Source organism: Megalobrama amblycephala, linkage group LG17 (genome assembly GCF_018812025.1).
Source record: "Megalobrama amblycephala isolate DHTTF-2021 linkage group LG17, ASM1881202v1, whole genome shotgun sequence".
Lineage (NCBI taxonomy): Eukaryota > Metazoa > Chordata > Actinopteri > Cypriniformes > Xenocyprididae > Megalobrama > Megalobrama amblycephala.
In genome coordinates, this window is record NC_063060.1 from 42,025,260 (window position 1) to 42,046,400 (window position 21,141).

General features: G+C 36.9%; 2 protein-coding genes across 2 annotated transcripts; both read left to right on the forward strand.

The window, feature by feature from the left end:
• The first annotated feature begins 229 nt into the window (after positions 1-229).
• psmb11a (proteasome 20S subunit beta 11a) lies at positions 230-2,135 on the forward strand. Its single transcript, XM_048164257.1, has one exon. It carries the CDS (start codon positions 696-698, stop codon positions 1,818-1,820), a length of 1,125 nt encoding a protein of 374 aa, XP_048020214.1. The 5' UTR covers positions 230-695; the 3' UTR covers positions 1,821-2,135.
• A 2,589-nt stretch (positions 2,136-4,724) lies between these two features.
• psmb5 (proteasome 20S subunit beta 5) lies at positions 4,725-20,919 on the forward strand. The gene is made up of 3 exons (XM_048163236.1): positions 4,725-4,972; positions 6,999-7,305; positions 20,093-20,919. The coding sequence occupies exons 1-3, from the start codon at positions 4,769-4,771 to the stop codon at positions 20,377-20,379; spliced, it is 798 nt and encodes a 265-aa protein (XP_048019193.1). The 5' UTR covers positions 4,725-4,768; the 3' UTR covers positions 20,380-20,919.
• Positions 20,920-21,141: the final 222 nt, after the last annotated feature.

The window sequence follows — 21,141 nt, forward strand, 5'->3', positions numbered from 1 at the left end:
TTTAGTTTTTTTGCCACACAAAAAGTATTCTCGTCGCTTCATAAGATTAAGGTTGAACCACTGTAGTCACATAAACTGATTTAAATATGTCTTTAGTAGCTTTCTGAGCACCTGAAAGTGTTAATTGTCTTGCTGGCAATGCAGGCCTCACTGAATATATCATCTTAATTTGTGTTCTGAAGATGAACGAAGGTCTTACAGGTGTGGAATGGCATGAGGGCGAGTAATTAATGACAGAAACTTCATTTTTGGGTGAACTAACCCTTTAAATTGTTTCTTGCCATAACACACAAGTCAACTACACGCGCAATTAAGCATTTCATCTGAATTGAGTGTTGTAATCCACATGGTTTATTTCTACTGCTCATAAACCTTTTTTGAGAATATTTGGTGAGATTTGCATTTGAGATTGTATGTGTGTTAAATTACAGACTGAGCTCATTACACTCTCATCTCAGCACTTTTATGATTATGTTTGAAGAGTGGCTTCAGTGCCATGCCTCAATGATGACCACAGAAGCATATCAGATAAAAAGAGTAGCGAAGATTTTTGCTGAGACATCACATGTGCATGCTTGTGTACATGATGTGAATACTCTCCACCTCCTACTGTATATAAATCACTGGTCTCAGAAGGGTTTTTTTTTTGTTCGTACAGCTTCCAAGGCTCAACTTAGCTCTCACTAAAAGGAAAAATGGCTCTTCAGGATGTTTGTGATTTCCTGCAGACCCTTGATGACAGCAGCCCGTGCACTTCTCTACCGAATGAGATGGGATGCATGTGGAGGACACCGCTTGAGTTTGACAGAGATAGTCCTTTTCATTTTCTTTTCCCCCCTCAGCAGAACAGCAGAAAACACAAGACACCAACTGTTCTCTCTTCAACTTTATCCTGTCTGTCACCTCACCAGCAACCCTTCCAGCTGTCACACGGCACCACCACTTTGGGGTTTATATTTCAGGATGGCGTGATAGCCGCTGCGGACACTCGCGCCAGCTGTAAGGGTCTGATTTGCTGCCCGATAAGTCAGAAGATTATGCCCATCCACTCTCACCTGGTGGTCAACACCTCGGGAAGCGGTGCCGATTGTATGCTATGGGAACGGATCCTCACCCGAGAGATGAGGCTTTACCAGCTTCGCCATCGCAGGAGACTAAGCGTCAATGGAGCTGCAAAGCTGCTCTCCATGATGCTTCATCCATTCAAAGGCACTAATGTGTGTGTGGCGGCTACTCTATGTGGATGGGACGGAGAAGAAACTCAGGAAACCCTACGGTCTACAGATGTTACCACTGTATCTGCAATTTCAGATGAATCTGCTTTAGGTAGTGAGAAAGCGGCCTCAGTAAATGAGATCTTGAAGGACGCTCATGCACTATCTTTGTCAGATCAAAATACAAAAAATGTCCTCTCTACTTCTGGAGGACGGTCTGGTCCCAGGGTGTGCTATGTTTGCAGTGATGGCCTGCAACTGAAAGGAGAGATAATATCAGTGGGCTCAGGGTCACCCTATGCATATGCTGTGCTTGATGATGGTTGGAGATGGGGAATGACTGTGGATGAGGCGGTGGGACTGGCCCGGGAGGCTGTTTTCAGAGCCACTCACTGGGATGCCTACTCTGGGAATAATGTAGACCTTTTCCACATCACTGCCCATGGCTGCAGACGCAGAGACAGGGAAGATCTGAAGGAGGAGTACTACAGAGAGAGGGAGAGAGAGAAGGAGAAGATCAAGGAGAGGGAGAAAGAGAGACAGAAGAGAGAGGGGGATGAGCTGGTTGGAGGGGAAGGTGATATATATTCAGGACACTGTGGATAGGGACACAGAAGATGGAAAAACAAAAAGACACAGAGGGAATGTGAATGCGATGGACAGAAATAGTGAGTAGTCAGGAGGTTCACTTGACAGCACAGATAATAAAGAATGCAAAATGCACAGGGAAAGCAAGTACGTTCTCATAAACTATTTTTATTTAAACCTAATTAATAAAATAGTTGCAAATACACTGCATCTTGTTTCAGATTAAAAATTGTAATCATAAAATCTGTGGGTTTTCCTTGATATTGTAGCAACGGACCAAGAGGGATTGATATTTATTTATTTATTCTTTAAAACATGCATTTTTTAAATTAATATTATTCAACAAATTTCATTAATACGAGTCAACAGTGTTGGTGGTAATGTATTACAAGTAACACGAGTTACGTAATCAGATTACTTTTTTCAAGTAATTAGTAAAGTAGTGCATTACTTTTTTGATTTACAACAAAATATCTAAGTTACTTTTTTAAATTTGTAATGCAAGTTACATTATTTTCACATTTATTGACTGACAGCTCTCCTGTCGCCATGTTGAAAGAAATAGGGTAAGTTGTATAAATATGATGGTTAATGTAGTTGTCGACTAAATGTGAACATGCATTTACTCATTTCACAAAAAACAAAGTAAGTATTCATCAAAATGAATAAAAACAGTGAACTTTTACACAAACCTGTAATTTAAATTACACAAATTTACTTTATGTATTTAATCTCACTTTATTAACCAATGTTTTTGCTGCTGACCTTCAGTGATCCAATTCAACCATACTATAAGCAAAAATTTAGTTTAGATTTAGAAATAAGATTGTTGAACTTCCTTCTCCTGCATCCTATTCTTGTTCAATTTAGAATGGCAGCACAGCTGAAAGGTTTGACTAAACTGCGCCCTCTACAGGTGTAAATTTGCATTTCCTTCAGCCTGAGGCTTATTCATTTCACTTTTGGTGTGAAAGGGTCTTTATATTTGCCGAAAACATAACTATTTTTGTTATTAAAAACAAATGAGCAAGTAAGTAAAGTAACGTAACACATTACTTTCCATAAAAAGTAACTAAGGCAATTAGTTACTTAGGGAGTAACACAATATTGTAATGGATTACTTTTAAAAGTAACTTTTCCCAACACTGATTACAAGTAACATGAGTTACATATTCAGATTACTTTTCCCAAGTAACTAGTAAAGTAACGCATTACTTTTAAATTTACAACAAAATATCTAAGTTACTTTTTCAAATAAGTAATGCAAGTTACTTTGTTTTCCCATTTATTGACGATGTGCTCACTGCAGAGCAAATGGGTGGAGCTTACGTTAGCTCCCCTCGCTAGATGTCCAGTGAGGAGGAGCGAATGTACAACCACGCCCTAATCCTACCCACAACTCTCTCCACCCCACTGGACGTCCAGAGAGGAGGAGCTGGCCATCATAGACTCTGCAGTGAGTACCACTTGGAGAATGATGGGTATTGTAGTTCTAGACTAAATGTGAACATGCATTTACTCATCTCACTGCACAAAAATTCAGTATTCCTTAAAATGATTAAAAAAACTTTGAAATGCAATCTCAGAATATGACCTGCAATCATTAAATATGTTAAATTACACAAATATACTTTATGTATTTAATCTCATTTTAAGCAATGTCTTTGCTGCTGATCTCCGATGATCCAATTCAACCATACCAATAAGCAAATCTGACTTTTTTATTGCTGAAGTAATAGTGTTGAACTTTCTTCTCCTGCATCCTATTCTTCTTCAATCCAGAATGACAGCACAGCTGAAAGGTTTGTCTAAGCTGCACCCTCTACAGGTCCTTCAGCCTGAGGCTTTTTCATTTCACTTTTGGAGTTTTACATTTGATAAAAAGATAACTTTTTTGTTATTAAAAAACCAGCAAGCCCAGCCTAGATGAGAAAAGGTAGTGCAAAAGTAACATAACACATATATTACACAATTAGTTACTTTTTTTAGAGAGTTACACAATATTGTAATGCCTTACTAAGTAACTTTCCCCAACACTGTGAGTCTACAATTTAGTCCATGTAAAATAATTGACAATGTGCAGTAAATGTTGCCTTGTATGGAAGCTAATGTGTCATTCAGTAATAATTTAAGAAAATTAGCCTATGCATCAATGAAACAATGTCCAAGCACTAAAATGTCAATAAATATCAGTAAATGTTTTAAAATGTCCAAGCACTAAGGTAAATAGATAAAATGAACGAACAATTTAAAGGAACACTCCACTTTTTTTGAAAATAGGCTCATTTTCCAACTCCCCTAGAGTTAAAAGGTTGAGTTTTACCGTTAATAGTTCCTAGCCTAGCCATAGTTTCTAGCCATATCGGCCTAGAAAATTGAAACTTTTCAATTTCTATCGGTCTTTGTACACAATGTAACATACAGAAGAGTCAAGTTTTAAACAGCAAAAATATTGAAACTATTTGGTCATTTTTGAACAAGATGCTAACGGTCTAATCAGATTCAATGAACTATGCTAAGCTATGCTAAAAGTGGTACCGTCAGAGCCGAAGATCGGCTGAATGGATTCGAAAACGGTAAAACTCATCTGTTTAAATCTAGGGGAGTTGGAAATTGAGCCTATTTTCAAAAAAAAGTGGAGTGTTCCTTTAATAGAAAGAAGATATTTTAAAAAATGTTGGTAATTTTTTCCTACTATGGGAGTCAATGGGGTCCATCAACGGTTTGATTACCAACATTCTTCATAATATCTTCTTTTGTGTTCAACAGAAGAAAGAAACTCTTACAGCTTTGGAACAACATGAGGGTGAGTAAAATTTTTGGGTGAACTATCACTTTAAAAAGTAGTAATTTTGCCACAAACGGTCATCCTGGGCACTAGATGGCGATGCGGCGCCATGATCGTTCCCTTCCTCAACATGTAATATACACGAAGCAGAACTTCTCCTCCGGTTATTATCTGAAACATGGCGCTGTCTAGTATATTGAGGAATGAGTGTGCGGATTTCTCAGATCGCTTTGACCGGTCTTTCGCGCACGGTTGTGGCATCAACCAGACGGATCTCGGGTTTGGAGACGCACTGAACTTCGCCGTGAAACCTCTGGGTGAAGAGGATGAACCGGAGAGAAAAATCGAGTTTCTTCACGGCACGACCACCTTAGCATTCAAAGTGAGTTCATTTAGCTAGCAGCTAATAGCATAAAGCCAGTTTAAAAACTATCTTATATTCAGTATCTCTATTTTCTAACAATTATGACCCATTCAGAAGCGTGTGTCTTTTATAAATCGGCCCTAATGTTTATACAGTGTCTGTAATGAATAGACAAAGGGTAAAGGATCGCTGAGTAACGTTATAGCAATGTTTACTCATTTAACTGGTGTATTAGCGCATTTCTGTCGTATGAAAAGTGACATACACCGATTAATTTAAGTGTTTTTGTCTCTAAGGACAGCGCCCCCATTCGGTTCAGTAACAAGAATCGAGAGCTTGTGTGTCAAACTGAGTTAAAACGTGTTTACAGTGCTGAGAAAACTCTTAAAGTCTGTATGGGAGTATTAACAGTATTACAGTATGAATACATACAGACTCCAGCTTCACTACAGTAAAGATTGAAGACTGTCTGAATAAGACACACAATGACACAGCAACTAATGTGCTTTATCATTGTGGCCTATAGAGGAAGATAGTATCCTGATGTAGATGATCTGTGCAGACATTAGATTACATTTATTAGTAGACCTTAAGTGAGTTTGGGTTATTGATAAATGTGTTTATTTGTAGCAACACTCTTTATATATATCAGTTTTACACTTCATAAAACATGATACACGAGAAAGATGTTTAATGTTTTTAAAAGAAGTCTCTTCTGCTCACCAAGGCTTCAATTTATTTGATCCAAAATACAGTAAAACAGTAATATTGTGAAATGTTTTTACTATTTAAAATAACTGTTTTCTATTTGAATATATTTTAAAATGCATTTTATTTCTGTGATGCAATGCTGAATATTCAGCATCCAGTCTTCAGTGTCACATGGTCCTTCACAAATCATTCTGATATGCTCAAGAAACATTAATTATGTTTCAATGTTTTAAACAGTTGTGTACAATTTTTTTTTTCAGAATTATTTGATGAATGGAAAGTTCAAAAGAACAGCATTTATCTGAAATATAAAGCTTTTGCAACATTATAAATGTCTATACTCTATCTTTTGATCAATGTAATGCATCCTTGCCGAATAAAAGTATTATTTTCTTTAATTTCTTTACAAAAAAAAAACTCTTACTGACCCCAAACCTTTCAACGGTAGTGTATAGTGTTACAGAAGCTTTCTATTTCAGATTAATGCTGTGTTAAACTTTCTATTCATCAAATAGTCCTGAAAAAAATCGTACACAACTGTTTAAAACATTGATAATAATAATAAATGTTTCTTGAGCAGCAAATCAGCCTATCAGAATGATTTCTGAAGGATCATGTGACACTGAAGACTGGAGTAATGATGCTGAATATTCAGCTTTGATCACAGAAATAAATTGCATAAAAAAAAAAAAAAAAAAATGATGAAACTATTCATGATACTAGTGATGTCAAAAACTGCTGCAGGCAGAATAACAGAAGTCTGTTTTATGCTTTTGAGAGATTTTTTTTTTTTTTTTTTTATAAATCTAAGCACTTGTAATCTACCAAAATATAATGAAATATTAGTGATTATATGTTAAAAAAATAATTAAATAAATAAAAAAAATAACCCAGATAATGCAACTTATTAAAAGCTGATTGATGATCAAAAAGATGATTGATAGAGCCAATTTTCAGATTTATAAAAAAAGCCTCCTGAGCTGAAATACAGATATGGTAATAGGCGTTTCACTTCTGAAATGTGCTGTAAGCGGTAGACCAATCACAACAGACTGGGCCAATCAGAGCAGAGTAGGCTCTCAGAAAGGAGGGGTTTAGAGTGACTTTGAACAAACCTTTTCTGACTCTTTTAGAAATGAGGTGATGTGCAATATATATTATGAGAAAAATAAAGTGTTTTTGCAACCTTCAAAATCTTTAAAATAGCATAGCACAAAGTTATTACACATCAGTGTTTTGTTGTTTTCTGTAAAATACAGCAAATTAAAATTAAAGTGAAATGTAAAAATAAATAAATGTGCAAGCTTCATCATATTTCTCTCATCCGTCTCAGTTTCAGCATGGCGTCATTGTGGCTGTGGATTCCAGAGCGACAGCCGGCTCTTATATCGCTTCACAGACAGTGAAGAAGGTGATTGAAATCAACCCGTACCTGCTCGGCACTATGGCAGGAGGAGCCGCGGACTGCAGCTTCTGGGAGCGCCTGCTGGCCAGACAGTGCCGCATCTACGAGCTGCGCAACAAAGAGCGCATTTCAGTGGCAGCGGCCTCCAAGCTACTGGCTAACATGGTGTATCAGTACAAAGGCATGGGCCTCAGCATGGGCACGATGGTCTGCGGCTGGGACAAAAGAGGGCCAGGTAAATATCATAGTGGATTACGACTTGGTTAGACAGAATTGTAATTTTGTGTTGCGTTTGGCCTCACTAATATAAAACTCTGTAATATTTATTTTATTATTATATTATAATAATAAAAAAGTATAAATACTACACTTTTCACTCGGGTTAAGTATGGGCAAACCCATAATAAAAATTAAAAATAATAAATAAAACTACCCAGAAGGTTGGATCAAACATTTAACCCAATCTGCTGGGTAGTTTTATTTAACTCAACTATTGTTTAAAAATGACTGTATTGCTCACTTAAAATTAACCCAAAATAGGTTGGAAATTAACATTTATTAATGTTTTAATAAATGAATGTTTCCTAATTAATAATTAAATAAACATTTATTAAATTGCTTATTAATAAAAGTTCAGCTTTTGATCATTACTGTAATTAATTGTGTCTGATTTCCAACCTATTTTGGGTTCATTTTAAGCCATATAGTAATTTTAAACAATAGGTAAATAAACTACCCAGCAGATCGGTCAAATATTTAACTCCTGGATTTGTCCATTTTTAACCCAACTTGGGTTGTTTTTAACCCAGCATTTTTTTCAAAGTTTAGGGGTGTGACGATACACTTAGCTCATGAGACGAAATGATACACAATACTGGGTTCACGAGAATAAGAACACTATTTTTAAGAAATTTTCAATGAGAAACTGGAAAAAATAATCTTTTAACTGACTGAAAGTCACAAAATGCAAAACAATGCAAGTTCATTTTGAAATGTCTTAACTAATCTAGGGCTGTAACTAACGATTATTTTAATAAGAGTAATCGGACGATTATTTTGACGGTTAATCGAGTAACCAGGCGATTATTTTAAAGATTAATCAAGTAACCAGACGATTATTTTAAAGATTGATCAAGTAACCAGACGATTATTTTAAAGATTAATCATAACCAGACGATTTTTTAAAGATTGATCAAGTAACCAGACGATTATTTTAAAGATTAATCGAGTAAAAGATTGATCAAGTAACGGATTATTTTAAAGATTATTAACCGGACGATTATTTTAAAGACGGTTAATTAAGTAACCAGACGATTATTTTGAAGATTAATCGAGTAACCGGATGATTATTTTGACGGTTAATTAAGTAACCAGACGATTATTTTGAAGATTAATCGAGTAACCGGATGATTATTTTGACGGTTAATTAAGTAACCAGACGATTATTTTAAAGATTAATCAAGTAACCAGACGATTATTTTAAAGATTGATCAAGTAACCAGACGATTATTTTAAAGATTGATCAAGTAACCAGACGATTATTTTAAAGATTGATCAAGTAACCAGACGATTATTTTAAAGATTGATCAAGTAACCAGACGATTATTTTAAAGATTGATCAAGTAACCAGACGATTATTTTAAAGATTAATCAAATATTTTACCAGACGATTATTTTAAAGATTAATCAAGTAACCAGACGATTATTTTAAAGATTAATCAAGTAACCAGACGATTATTTTAAAGATTAATCAAGTAACCAGACGATTATTTTAAAGATTAATCGAGTAACAAGTAACGGATTATTTTAAAGATTATTTTGACGGTTAATTAAGTAACCAGATGATTATTTTGAAGATTAATCGAGTAACCGGATGATTATTTTGACGGTTAATTAAGTAACCAGGCGATTATTTTAAAGATTAATCAAGTAACCAGGCGATTATTTTAAAGATTGATCAAGTAACCAGACGATTATTTTAAAGATTGATCAAGTAACCAGACGATTATTTTAAAGATTGATCAAGTAACCAGACGATTATTTTAAAGATTAATCAAGTAACCAGACGATTATTTTAAAGATTAATCAAGTAACCAGACGATTATTTTAAAGATTGATCAAGTAACCAGACGATTATTTTAAAGATTAATCAAATAACCAGACGATTATTTTAAAGATTAATCAAGTAACCAGACGATTATTTTAAAGATTAATCAAGTAACCAGACGATTATTTTAAAGATTGATCAAGTAACCAGACGATTATTTTAAAGATTGATCAAGTAACCAGACGATTATTTTAAAGATTAATCGAGTAACCGGATTATTTTAAAGATTATTTTGACGGTTAATTAAGTAACCAGACGATTATTTTGAAGATTAATCGAGTAACCGGATGATTATTTTGACGGTTAATTAAGTAACCAGGCGATTATTTTAAAGATTAATCAAGTAACCAGACGATTATTTTAAAGATTGATCAAGTAACCAGACGATTATTTTAAAGATTGATCAAGTAACCAGACGATTATTTTAAAGATTAATCGAGTAACCGGATTATTTTAAAGATTATTAACCAGACGATTATTTTAAAGATTAATCAAGTAACCAGACGATTATTTTGAAGATTAATCGAGTAACCGGATGATTATTTTGACGGTTAATTAAGTAACCAGACGATTATTTTAAAGATTGATCAAGTAACCAGACGATTATTTTAAAGATTGATCAAGTAACCAGACGATTATTTTAAAGATTGATCAAGTAACCAGACGATTATTTTAAAGATTGATCAAGTAACCAGACGATTATTTTAAAGATTGATCAAGTAACCAGACGATTATTTTAAAGATTAATCAAGTAACCAGACGATTATTTTAAAGATTGATCAAGTAACCAGACGATTATTTTAAAGATTGATCAAGTAACCAGACGATTATTTTAAAGATTAATCAAATAACCAGACGATTATTTTAAAGATTAATCAAGTAACCAGACGATTATTTTAAAGATTAATCAAGTAACCAGACGATTATTTTAAAGATTGATTATTTTGACAAGTAACCAGACGATTATTTTAAAGATTAATCGAGTAACCGGATTATTTTAAAGATTATTTTGACGGTTAATTAAGTAACCAGACGATTATTTTGAAGATTAATCGAGTAACCGGATGATTATTTTGACGGTTAATTAAGTAACCAGACGATTATTTTAAAGATTAATCAAGTAACCAGACGATTATTTTGATTGATCAAGAACCAGACGATTATTTTACCGGATGATTATTTTGACGGTTAATTAAGTAACCAGACGATTATTTTAAAGATTAATCAAGTAACCAGACGATTATTTTAAAGATTGATCAAGTAACCAGACGATTATTTTAAAGATTGATCAAGTAACCAGACGATTATTTTAAAGATTGATCAAGTAACCAGACGATTATTTTAAAGATTGATCAAGTAACCAGACGATTATTTTAAAGATTGATCAAGTAACCAGACGATTATTTTAAAGATTGATCAAGTAACCAGACGATTATTTTAAAGATTAATCCAGACGATTATTTTAAAGATTAATCAAGTAACCAGACGATTATTTTAAAGATTAATCGAGTAACCGGATGATTATTTTGAAGGTTAATTAAGTAACCAGACGATTATTTTAAAGATTAATCGAGTAACCAGACGATTATTTTGACAAGTAACCAGACGATTATTTTGATTATTAACCAGGATTATTTTGACGGTTAATCGAGTAACCAGACGATTATTTTAAAGATTAATCGAGTATCCGGACGATTATTTTGACGGTTAATCGAGTAACCGGACGGTTATTTTGGTGGTTCATAGAGTAATCGGGCAATTATTTTGGCGGTTAATGAAGTAACCAGACGACTATTTTGAAGATTAATCGAGTAACCAAACTATTATTTTTACGGTTAATCAAGTAACCAGACGATTATTTTGAAGGTTAATTGCATAACTGGATGATTATTTTGATGGTTAATCACGTAATTGGATGACTATTTTGAAGGTTAATCGAGTAACCGGGTGATTATTTTGAAGATTAATCAAGTAACTGGGCAATTATTTTGATGATTAATTGAATAACCAGACAGTTATTTCGCAGATTAATCAAGTAATTGGTCGATTGTTTTGATGGTTAATCAAGTACTTGTAATATTTTTTTTGTGCGTGGTAATAAAAAATATACCTAAGTGAACAATAGTCTTTAAAATGACTTAAAATACTCGTATAACAATGAGGAAAATAATAATGGGTTCAAATAAAGTATCAAAAGCAAGTAATCATTTGGTTTCACTGAACAACACTGTTACAATACATAATGTAATATAAACTTAATCAACTTATGTGCATTGTGTATTATAATATAACAGATCAAATTCTTTTTAATATTGGTCAAACTACATTTAATTTAATTTATTCTTTAGGATAGAAATGCTACAACAACTGAAATTTCTGGAACAAGAATATGTGGACATCAAAGCATACAAATGCAGATCAAGGGTTTTAAACTTTTATTTTGAAATTGCAATGAACAACAATGCGCATATTTAGAAATTGATGTATTGGCATAGGCTTATAATGATTTACATTACAAATCTGATGAAATGGAGCATGATGAGTTCCTAGATGAATGATATAAGCAACCCAGACTCACGTAGCATATGTAGAGTCATAACTATATGTATGTAAATACATATACGTGTGTAAATGATAACACTAACACTCGCTATCAAACACAAAGCACATCAGATTTTATATGCGTTTCCAAATGCATGCTATTCATAGACACAGCCTGGTTAATATTCTCTTTATAAAATTGTCCTGTCAGCCCTGGGACTGAGGATTATGGTAATTACATATTTCATAATGGTATTTACAATAATATTTGCTTTTAATTAAAGGTGGTTTCGTGATTTCGATTCCTTTTTGCTTCCATTAAAGTGTTGAGCAGAAACATTCCAGCTGCAATCTGTTTGCATCTGGAATAGCTTCATGATGTAAAAGATTGTCAGAAGGGACCAATTTTTTTGTTGTTTTGAATGATTGCTGCAGTTGGCATGGGGACAAATTATGTGATTATTTTCTTTGCTGATTTGACCCTGCCTTTCTGCTGAAACAGCTTTGTAAAAATAGCTCTATCACCATCATTTCCTGCCAGACTCCAGCGGTAGCCGGAATCTGGTTTTAATATGCAGCACCATGGCTTTGTTTTTTAGATGAATCACAAACTTGCACATTAATGGACTCTCAAGACCTTTGCTTTTCTAGAAAATGATAAATGTCCTTTTTTCTTAATTGGACATTGCATTTAGATCTATAAGAGGCTTTTAATCTAATGGTCTTAATGGTGAGCTCTGCCCATTTTCAGTTCATTTTGTTTCTTCCTAACATGAGGAGTGCAAGCCTAAATGAAGCAAAACTGACGGAGAGATAAATTACTGCTCCAAAATGCACTTCATACACATGACTGTGCAAACCAGGGAGCCGGTTTAGCCAGTACCACCAGATGGCGACATAGCGCTCTGTGATAGTGATGCATCTCTCAATTGCAGACACTGGGGTGTTGTAACCGCTCTACATCACGGCCAATGTGTTTAAAGAGGCCTTGCACAGTGACACAGTAATGGGAAATCAATATGCCGGTGACTCTGGGCCAGGAGGGAGCAACACCATGATGGACGCGGCTCTCAGCCAGGGCAATCGGGTCGCATGCAAAAACCCCGTCAGCTCGATCAATTGGGGTTTATGCGGCGACGCAGGCTAGCGTGGCCCCAAAAAAAACAACCTTTGCCTGGCAGGCAAACAAAACTACGTGGTAAATCTTCTAATCAATTTTGCAAATAATGATTGCTGTTAGAAGTTCGATAGCGGCACAGGCTGTTACAATGCGTTGTGATTCAATAGAGAGGTAAATGTTGTGCAAATTAAATCAATCTTGATTAAACAGCACATTTACTGCCTTAACAATGTCTGGCACTCTTATTCCTGTGATTAAGTGTCGGTTTGCTGAGGAATAAACTTAATAAACTGTGACATGATTCTGACAAACATGGTGATAATGAAATTTATTGCAGTGCATCTTCTGTTGAGACCACTGTTGACGCCCCACAGCTTTAGCCCTTTAGCCCTTCAACAGATGCGTTCTCTCTTTGCTGGTTGAGTTATGGACTCCGTTTACAACTGGTATTAAAATTAATTTGTGATTCAATCACAGTGGGGTTGTTTGATTCAGTCGCCTACACTGTTATCAGTTAAAGTTAGTTCACCCAAAAATGAAATTTCAGGCATTAATTACTCGCCTTCATGTCGTTCCACACCCGTAAGACCTTCATTCATCTTCAGAACACAAATTAAGATATTTTTGATAAATCAAGAGGTTTTTTTATCCTCAATAGAAAGCAACGAAATGACCACATTCGAGGTCCAGAAAAGTAGTAAAAACATTGTTAAAACAGTGGACGTGACTGCAGTGGTTCAACCTTAGTATTATGAAGTGACGAGAATACTTTTTGTGTGCAAAAACTTTATTCAACAAATTCATCTCTCCTCTGTCAGTCTCCTACGCTAATTTCTACGTCCGAATGCCGGCTCAGTATCGGTCGACGCATACATGTGATGCTGACGCAGGAGCTGGCCAATACTGAGCCTGCATTCGGACGTGAACATGGAAGCGCTGCACTGTAAGGATAATGACAGGGAGGAGAAGAAATTGTTGAATAAAGTTGTTATTTTTGTTTTGTTTTTGTGCACAAAGTATTCTCGTCGCTTCATATCATTAAGATTGAACCACTGCAGTCATGTTGACTATTTTAACAAGTCTTTACTACCTATCTGGACCTTGAATGTGGTAATTACGTTGCTTTCTATGGGTTATAAAAAAACCCTTAGATTTCATCAAAAATATCTTAACCCTTAAATGCATACCTCTGGTCTTTAGTGACCCGGGACGTCATTCACTGCCCTTCTCCTTGTTCATTTTTTAAAGTTAGACATCAACCTTCTTGGTATTCCTCAATTTATTATGAAGAATATAACAAGAAAAAAATCATAAAATTATAAAAGAATGCCTATTTTTGTATTCATTTTTTGTAAAAATTGTATAGGGTCGCTAACGACCCGAGGTGTGTATAAGTGTACGTATATTTTTCCTGCACAACAATAATTGAATCTTAGATGACGGAATAAGTGCAGTTCACCTTTCTTCCACAAGGTGGCAATGTCTGATACACAATGCTGAATTGACGACTCATTCAGACAGAAAAACATGAAATGGCTCATCGATTTACTGCAGAGCAAGTACTGAAGGCAATCAAATATGACTGTAACTGTCACTGGATGAATCTGGTGAAGCTGTTAGCGATCGAAATATTGATTTTGAAGATGTTGAAAATTATATAGTTTTGAGAATACGTTTGAGATCGTGAATGGGCTCATATTCGTGACCTCAAACATAAAAATAGCCTATTATTTGCTGAATTTACTGGCAAATGAGCTCTGACGAAGACAGTGATGATGGCATAAAACATCTGCTCAAATGGAGCCCTTTCAAGCTCTTAAAGGTAACAAAATATGCTTTATTTTATTCTTCTGTAGTTGTTACCCTAATATCAGAGGAGTTTTATATTATCATGACAGGTAGAGATCCTTCTGTGTTAGATATTGATCCGGGTCGATAAAGACCCGAATATGTAAGAATGATTGGCGAAACAGTCATGCATTTAAGGGTTAATTTGTGTTCCGAAGATAAACGAAGGTCTTGCGGGTTTGGAATGTCACACGGGTGAGTACGTAATGTCCAGAAATTTCATTTTTGGGTGAACTAACCCTTTAAGATTTGAGCTAAAACAAGTTTTAACGTTATTTGGGTATGTGCGACATTAAAAGACTATGGGCCAGACTTACTAACAGCTTGCGCCTGCGCATGATTGCCAGGATTAGCTAAATATGCACAGTGAAAAATTGGTGCTGAAAAGGCGTGAACGGTTATTTTTGCGGCTGACTTTATTGCATATGCATTTGTTGGAGTTTCCCTTTCAGACACAAAATTTATGGGAGGAGAGTACTGAAATGAATCATGCAAGATGATTTACTAAGGTTTGCGCTCTTCAATTTACTGGTATTTTCTCCATTATTTAACACCCCCCCCCAAAAAAACATGTCTTAAACCAGACGCTAATTTGCGTAGATTGCATTGGTCATTATGGAAATGATCTAGCAGCTTCTGTGTTTTATCAGTAGATCACGCACAGAGCTTTCCACTCGCATTGGCATTTTTTTGCTAATTTGCCCTGTTTACTAAATCTGGCCCTATATAAGACTATATAGGGCAGTCGTGTCCTAATGGTTAGAGAGTCAGACTGGTAACCCAAAGGTTGTGGGTTCGAGTCTCAATTCCAGTGTGGTGAGAAATCGAGTACCCCCCAGTCTCCTTTAGGACCCCGAGTGATCCCATTGGTTCAAAAGAATTTTAATGGGTAGTATTAGGGACTCGATTTCTCATGACATGGGCAAGAAATGACTGAGGTGCCCTTGAACAAAAATGGCTGCCCACTGCTCCGGGTGTGTGTGTCCACAGATTGCAACGTGTTTTGTGTTCAAACTACTCCTAATGTGTGTGTGCACTAACTGGATGGGTTAAATGCAGAGGATAAATTCCGTGTATGGGTTACCATACTTGGCCTTCACTAACACTTATCACTTAAATAACACTCTTACCATAATGCATGAAATACATGAAGTGGTTACATGAGATGCATGTTGAGACACAGGTGTTTACAAGGCCAAACAATTCAAGAAAGTAATTCACTCTAAAATCACCAGTTATGGTCTATTTTCTTTCTGTGTCTTTCTACGTTTCTGACTTGTTGTGTACCTACTGTGAATGCATAGACAACTTCTGTCCTGCCAGGAGCTGCAAATATCAGCAGGACTTCTGTCTTAAAAGACGTATGAAGTTCTTTCAACTGCCACCTCATGTTCTGTAGACACAGACTGCCGATGTGCACGCATGCTTGGACGTCTTTGCTTTGGTTTTCTGAGCAGCTGTGCTCATCAGCGGCACTCTTAACCAACCATGGCTGTGTGACAATCAGCAGAGCAGTCAGCCAATCACCTGTGTATATTCCTTCCTTTTGTCTCGAAGTTGCCATTCATACATGCAGACAGCCGCTCTTTCAGCCTAACTGCCTGTCACCTTTGTGATGGAGTGCGAGGAGTCTGGCTGTCGTAACATCCCGAGATCGCTCCCGCTTCGGCGCCTCTGCTTTACGAGGGCTCGCAAATTCAAGTGCCTCTTTTGTTCACCTTTACTTCCCCACCCTTTCTCAGCGACGCAGGTAGCATGCAACGTCCGTTGTGTGATAAAATGATCCCAGGTGTTGTACGTAAAAAAAAAAATCCCAGTCTGCTGAAGTACCCCCGCACTCCGCTCCTAATGAGAACCGGGGCCTTGCGGCTGAAAGAGACGTCCTATTGCATTTTTAACCTGTTTTTAGTCGTCACACTTGGCTCTACAAAATGGTAAATTACCTTGCATATATTCAGGGAGCTGTAACGATTATCAGGTCGAGCTAACGATGCGTACAGAGGGTGTAATTTGCTTGTTGAAGACGTCTGAGCCTCACTTCCTCAGATTGTCCTTAAAATGCCTCAGTGAGCTGATTTTGGGTTCCTTGAACTTTACTCAAACTTTCCAGAGTGCACAAAGGAGTATTTTAGGTTGCGTTCTTTGCATTGTGATCAGACTAACCCACTCACTCATTAAAGGGATAGTACACATAAAAGGGCTGCATGATTGAAGAAAAATTGATGTGTTATAACTTGTTGGATTATGCAATAATGCTTTAAGCGTTTAAAATCAATTTGATATAATAGAATCAACATGTTTCAAGTTCTCTTGGTGCCTTGGGCTGACTCATCTCCTCCAACTAGTAGGGGGCTGCATCAGAAAACTGAAAATGCTGCCTTCAGAGGACACAGTCCTGTGCTTTCCATTCTGTGACAGTGGAGCTAAAAAATAAAGATGGCATCTGAAAGTTGCGGTTGGTGGTCAGTTTGTGTGTAAATGTAAGTTTTTGACCATTGTTTTCCACTTTTGATGTCATTTCTAGCAAGAAATTACTGTTTTAGTACTTAAATATTCCCTTAGTTATTACCAAAGCCTCACTATTTTGCTGTAGATCATTAAACCGTTACGCTGCCTCAGGCAATGAATGAAAAGTCATTGCCTGATAGGGTAGCGAAGCAACAAGTCAGCTGCCTAAGTTTTCAGATGCAGCCGGGGCGTAGCGATACGCTCACGTTACGATTCGATATAAATCATGATACTGAACTCATGATACGATATGATTGTAATCTCAGGAAACATGTCAAAATGACTATTCTCAAACTGTAAATGGTTAGTTCATCCAAAAATGTTAAATTCAGCATTTACTCACACTCATGTTGTTTTCGTGCATCACGCGAGCATGTAAACATCCATGTTTACTACAGTATGCGCATTGTTGTAAATTTGTTCATCATATAAAGCCATCGTGTCTCTTCAGAAGACTTGCATTAGACCACTTGATTGATTATTTTTATGATGCCTTTATGACATTTTTTGGGGGAATCTTATAAGTTTTAGTGGTATGGAGATCAAATGGAAGGACAGAAATCTCTCTGCTTTCATAAAAATAAGTTGAACAAAAATCTTATAGGTTTGAAATGACATGAGGGTGAGTACATGATGACATTTTTGGGTCAATTATACCTTATAAATGTAGTAAGCTGAGTCTTGGATAAAACGAACTCTTTATCGTTTACATCAACAATGCATATCGTTGCATTTTTATATCGATATATCTCAATACAGCGATGTATTGTTACACCCCTACTAGCTAGTTTGGAATGAGAGCGTCACAACAGCTTGTTGTCTTGCATACTTCATCGCAGCGAACACACTCACGCCGTGTCCTAACCAGACACGATGCGATAAGATTTCAGTGATGAGCAATTTGACTGTCCACACTAGACGCGATGCGACAATGAGAAGCGATTAAAATCAATCAAAAACCACAGCCAATCAGAAGAGTGTGGGCGGGCTCTCGGCAAGAGCACAGCAGACACCATAGGCAAGTTCATCAATTCATCAATATTACACCATTGTTTGAAGTACATATGGAGTGACTGAACCAATCTTTGTCATAGAATACACTTGTTTGTTCACATTGAGTTGACAGTTTGAACGTTCTTGTGCCCATTTATTTATTTTCAAGATCTGAGGTGAATCAGCCAGTGTTGTTTTCAGTACAGCTAAAAAGCTGGGAACACAGAACGATATTCACACTCACGTTAAACGCTTTTAACATTAAATAAAGCACATAAACACTACCTGAGATTATCATTGCCATACTTTGTGTTGCTGTTCTAGCCGGTTAGGACAAAAACTCTGATTAACATGGAAAAGATACCTTTTATCACGTCACGTGACAGTGTCGCGTCTGGTTAGGACACGGTGTCACTCAAAGGCTGCTCACTCAAAGGAAAACTTAGGCAGCTGACTTGTTACCACACTAGCTTATAGGCAATGACTTTGCAGGCAGCGTTTGTGCATAAAGGTACCTCACGAATCTGATTTCAGACAGACTTCTGAGGCAGCGTTACGGTTTAATGATCTACAGCAAAATAGAGCAAGCTTTGGTGAGAACTAAACTAATATTTAATGACTAAAGTAGTAATTTCTCACTAGAAATGACATCAGAAGTGAAAAAACGTTGGTCAAAAATGTACATTTACACACAAACTGGCCAGAAACCACAACTTTCAGATGCCATCTTTATTTTTTAGCTCAACTGTCACCGAATGGAACACACAGGATTGTGGGATATCAAAGGCAGTGAAGGATACATCTAAAAATCGATCAGATGAAGGGATCTCAGGAGACAGGAAGTGAAGCTAACATTAGACTCAGGACATGCCTTCCTACCTTGGAAGGCAGCATTTTTAAGTTTTCAGATGCAGCCAAAGTAACAGTTGTGTTTATTATGCTATATGCGTCGACCTACAACTTTGATTTTAATACTTCAAAAAGTTATGTAACATTCAGTTATCTCCCACATTGTGATATGCATATCGTGATTTCGATTATATAGTGCTGTCCCATCACCAAAAAATAATTTACTCAAACTCATGTTGTTTCAAACCTGTATGACTTTCTTTCCTCTGCAGAACACAAAAGACGTGTTGCTTGTGTTTTGTTGTGTGGATAAACTCAATTGAAATATCTTTCATGTTCCAAAAGGTGAGTAAATGATGACGGCACTCATTTTTGGGTGAACTATCCGGTAAACCTTCCATCTGCAGCGTGGTTGTGCTCTAGCACAGATGGGACGTAGTCACCATTACTGTAGGAGTGCGTTTTGTCATAGAGCAGCCTTGAATCTTGCCCTGCTGCTGGACCAGACAGTGACCCACCAGTTCACCAAGTGTGATTTGCGTCGTCCATCATGTTTGGGGAGAGGTCAGGTCTTCAGGTATAGATCAATAATTAATTCTGGTGTTTTTGACGCGATCAATAGCACCTCAGGCGGCGCTCCGGGTTGGACGCTATGTTTGCTTGTGCCTGGTCAGTAACTTGCTTAATATTAGCAAGATGTAAGCTCTTTTTCTGTAATTTTTCCTTCTCTTTTTGTTTTTTTCCATCCTGCTTTTATGTAACCCCAAGACAGAGCTCGAGCTACCGAGCATTCGGCTGTCAGAAAAAAAATTGTAAACCAACTGCTTCTCATGATTCCTTGTCTCACATGTACATCAAGATGGATTTGACCTTGTATAGTTCAGAGAATTATTTATGTTCGTAACATTGCATCGATCTACTGAATTCTCTCTTAAGGTTTTTGCCGCTGCTTTTTTTACCGCTTTCATCTTTCGTGGAGGCGCCTTCCTCTTTAACAGCGGGGTGTAAAGCAGTACTGATGGTCTCTCTCTTCCTTCTGCTTTCCTCTGATCACAGGTCTCTATTACGTGGACTCAGAGGGCAACCGCGTGTGCGGAGACCTGTTTGCAGTTGGTTCAGGGTCCATGTACGCCTACGGTGTCGTCGACAGCGGCCTTCGCTACGACATGACCATAGAGGAAGCCTGCGACCTGGGCCGCCGCGCCATCTACCAAGCCACCTACCGTGACGCCTACAGCGGAGGCCAAGTCAACCTCTACCGCGTCCACGGCGAGGGCTGGGAAAGGGTCTCTCAGGAAGATGTGCTTCAGCTGCACCTTAAATACCAGAGCGAGAAAGCATAGAGGAAGGGGTTGGGAGGAGAGAAGAGATGAGGGAAGAGGCCACAGCATCAGTTGCGTTTCAAAAGGAAGGGTGAGACCGGTCGGGCGAAGAACGAATAGCAGATTAGTGATATAACCTGAAAGGCACTTCAGTTAACTTAATGAAATCAAATCTGCTTCCAGGAAAGTTAATGCCAACTCTTTTGTAAGAGCTGGCTCGTCTGCACATGAGAAACGCAAGCAAAGCTGTCTCTCTCTCTTCCTCTCATCTCTTTCTCTTGAAGTTATATCAGTTTCCGTTATTTTTCTCATGTATGTAATTCGTTGAGTTTTCAGCCACAGTTTCAGTAGTATTACAACCCCATCCATTGCAGTTCCACTTGTTGTTTGTGATTATAAAATAAGGGGGCGCTGTATCCCAATGGACACTATGACAAGCCAAAACTCCAGTTGGCCAGATCTCTCTGAGTGGGAGTGGGCTTCTGTTCTTCTCATCTCACATGTATCTGCAGTTACCAGAGTTACTAACACTATTCTCAATAAAACCTCAGATTTTTGCTATTTAAGTGTTTTTTTTTCTCTTGATCCTGATGTATTGGTTGGTAAGTGTTTTGACGGGTGTTCACAAGTTGTGCAGCAGATCTAAAATGAGCTTGAAACTTGAGTCACACCTAATGTATGAATGTCACTGCATTAGATAACAAAATATCAAACCAGCAGCATCTGCAAAGTGCCAACAAATAATGCTGTATCTTTACTCAGAGCTGTACTTTTCTTGTTTAG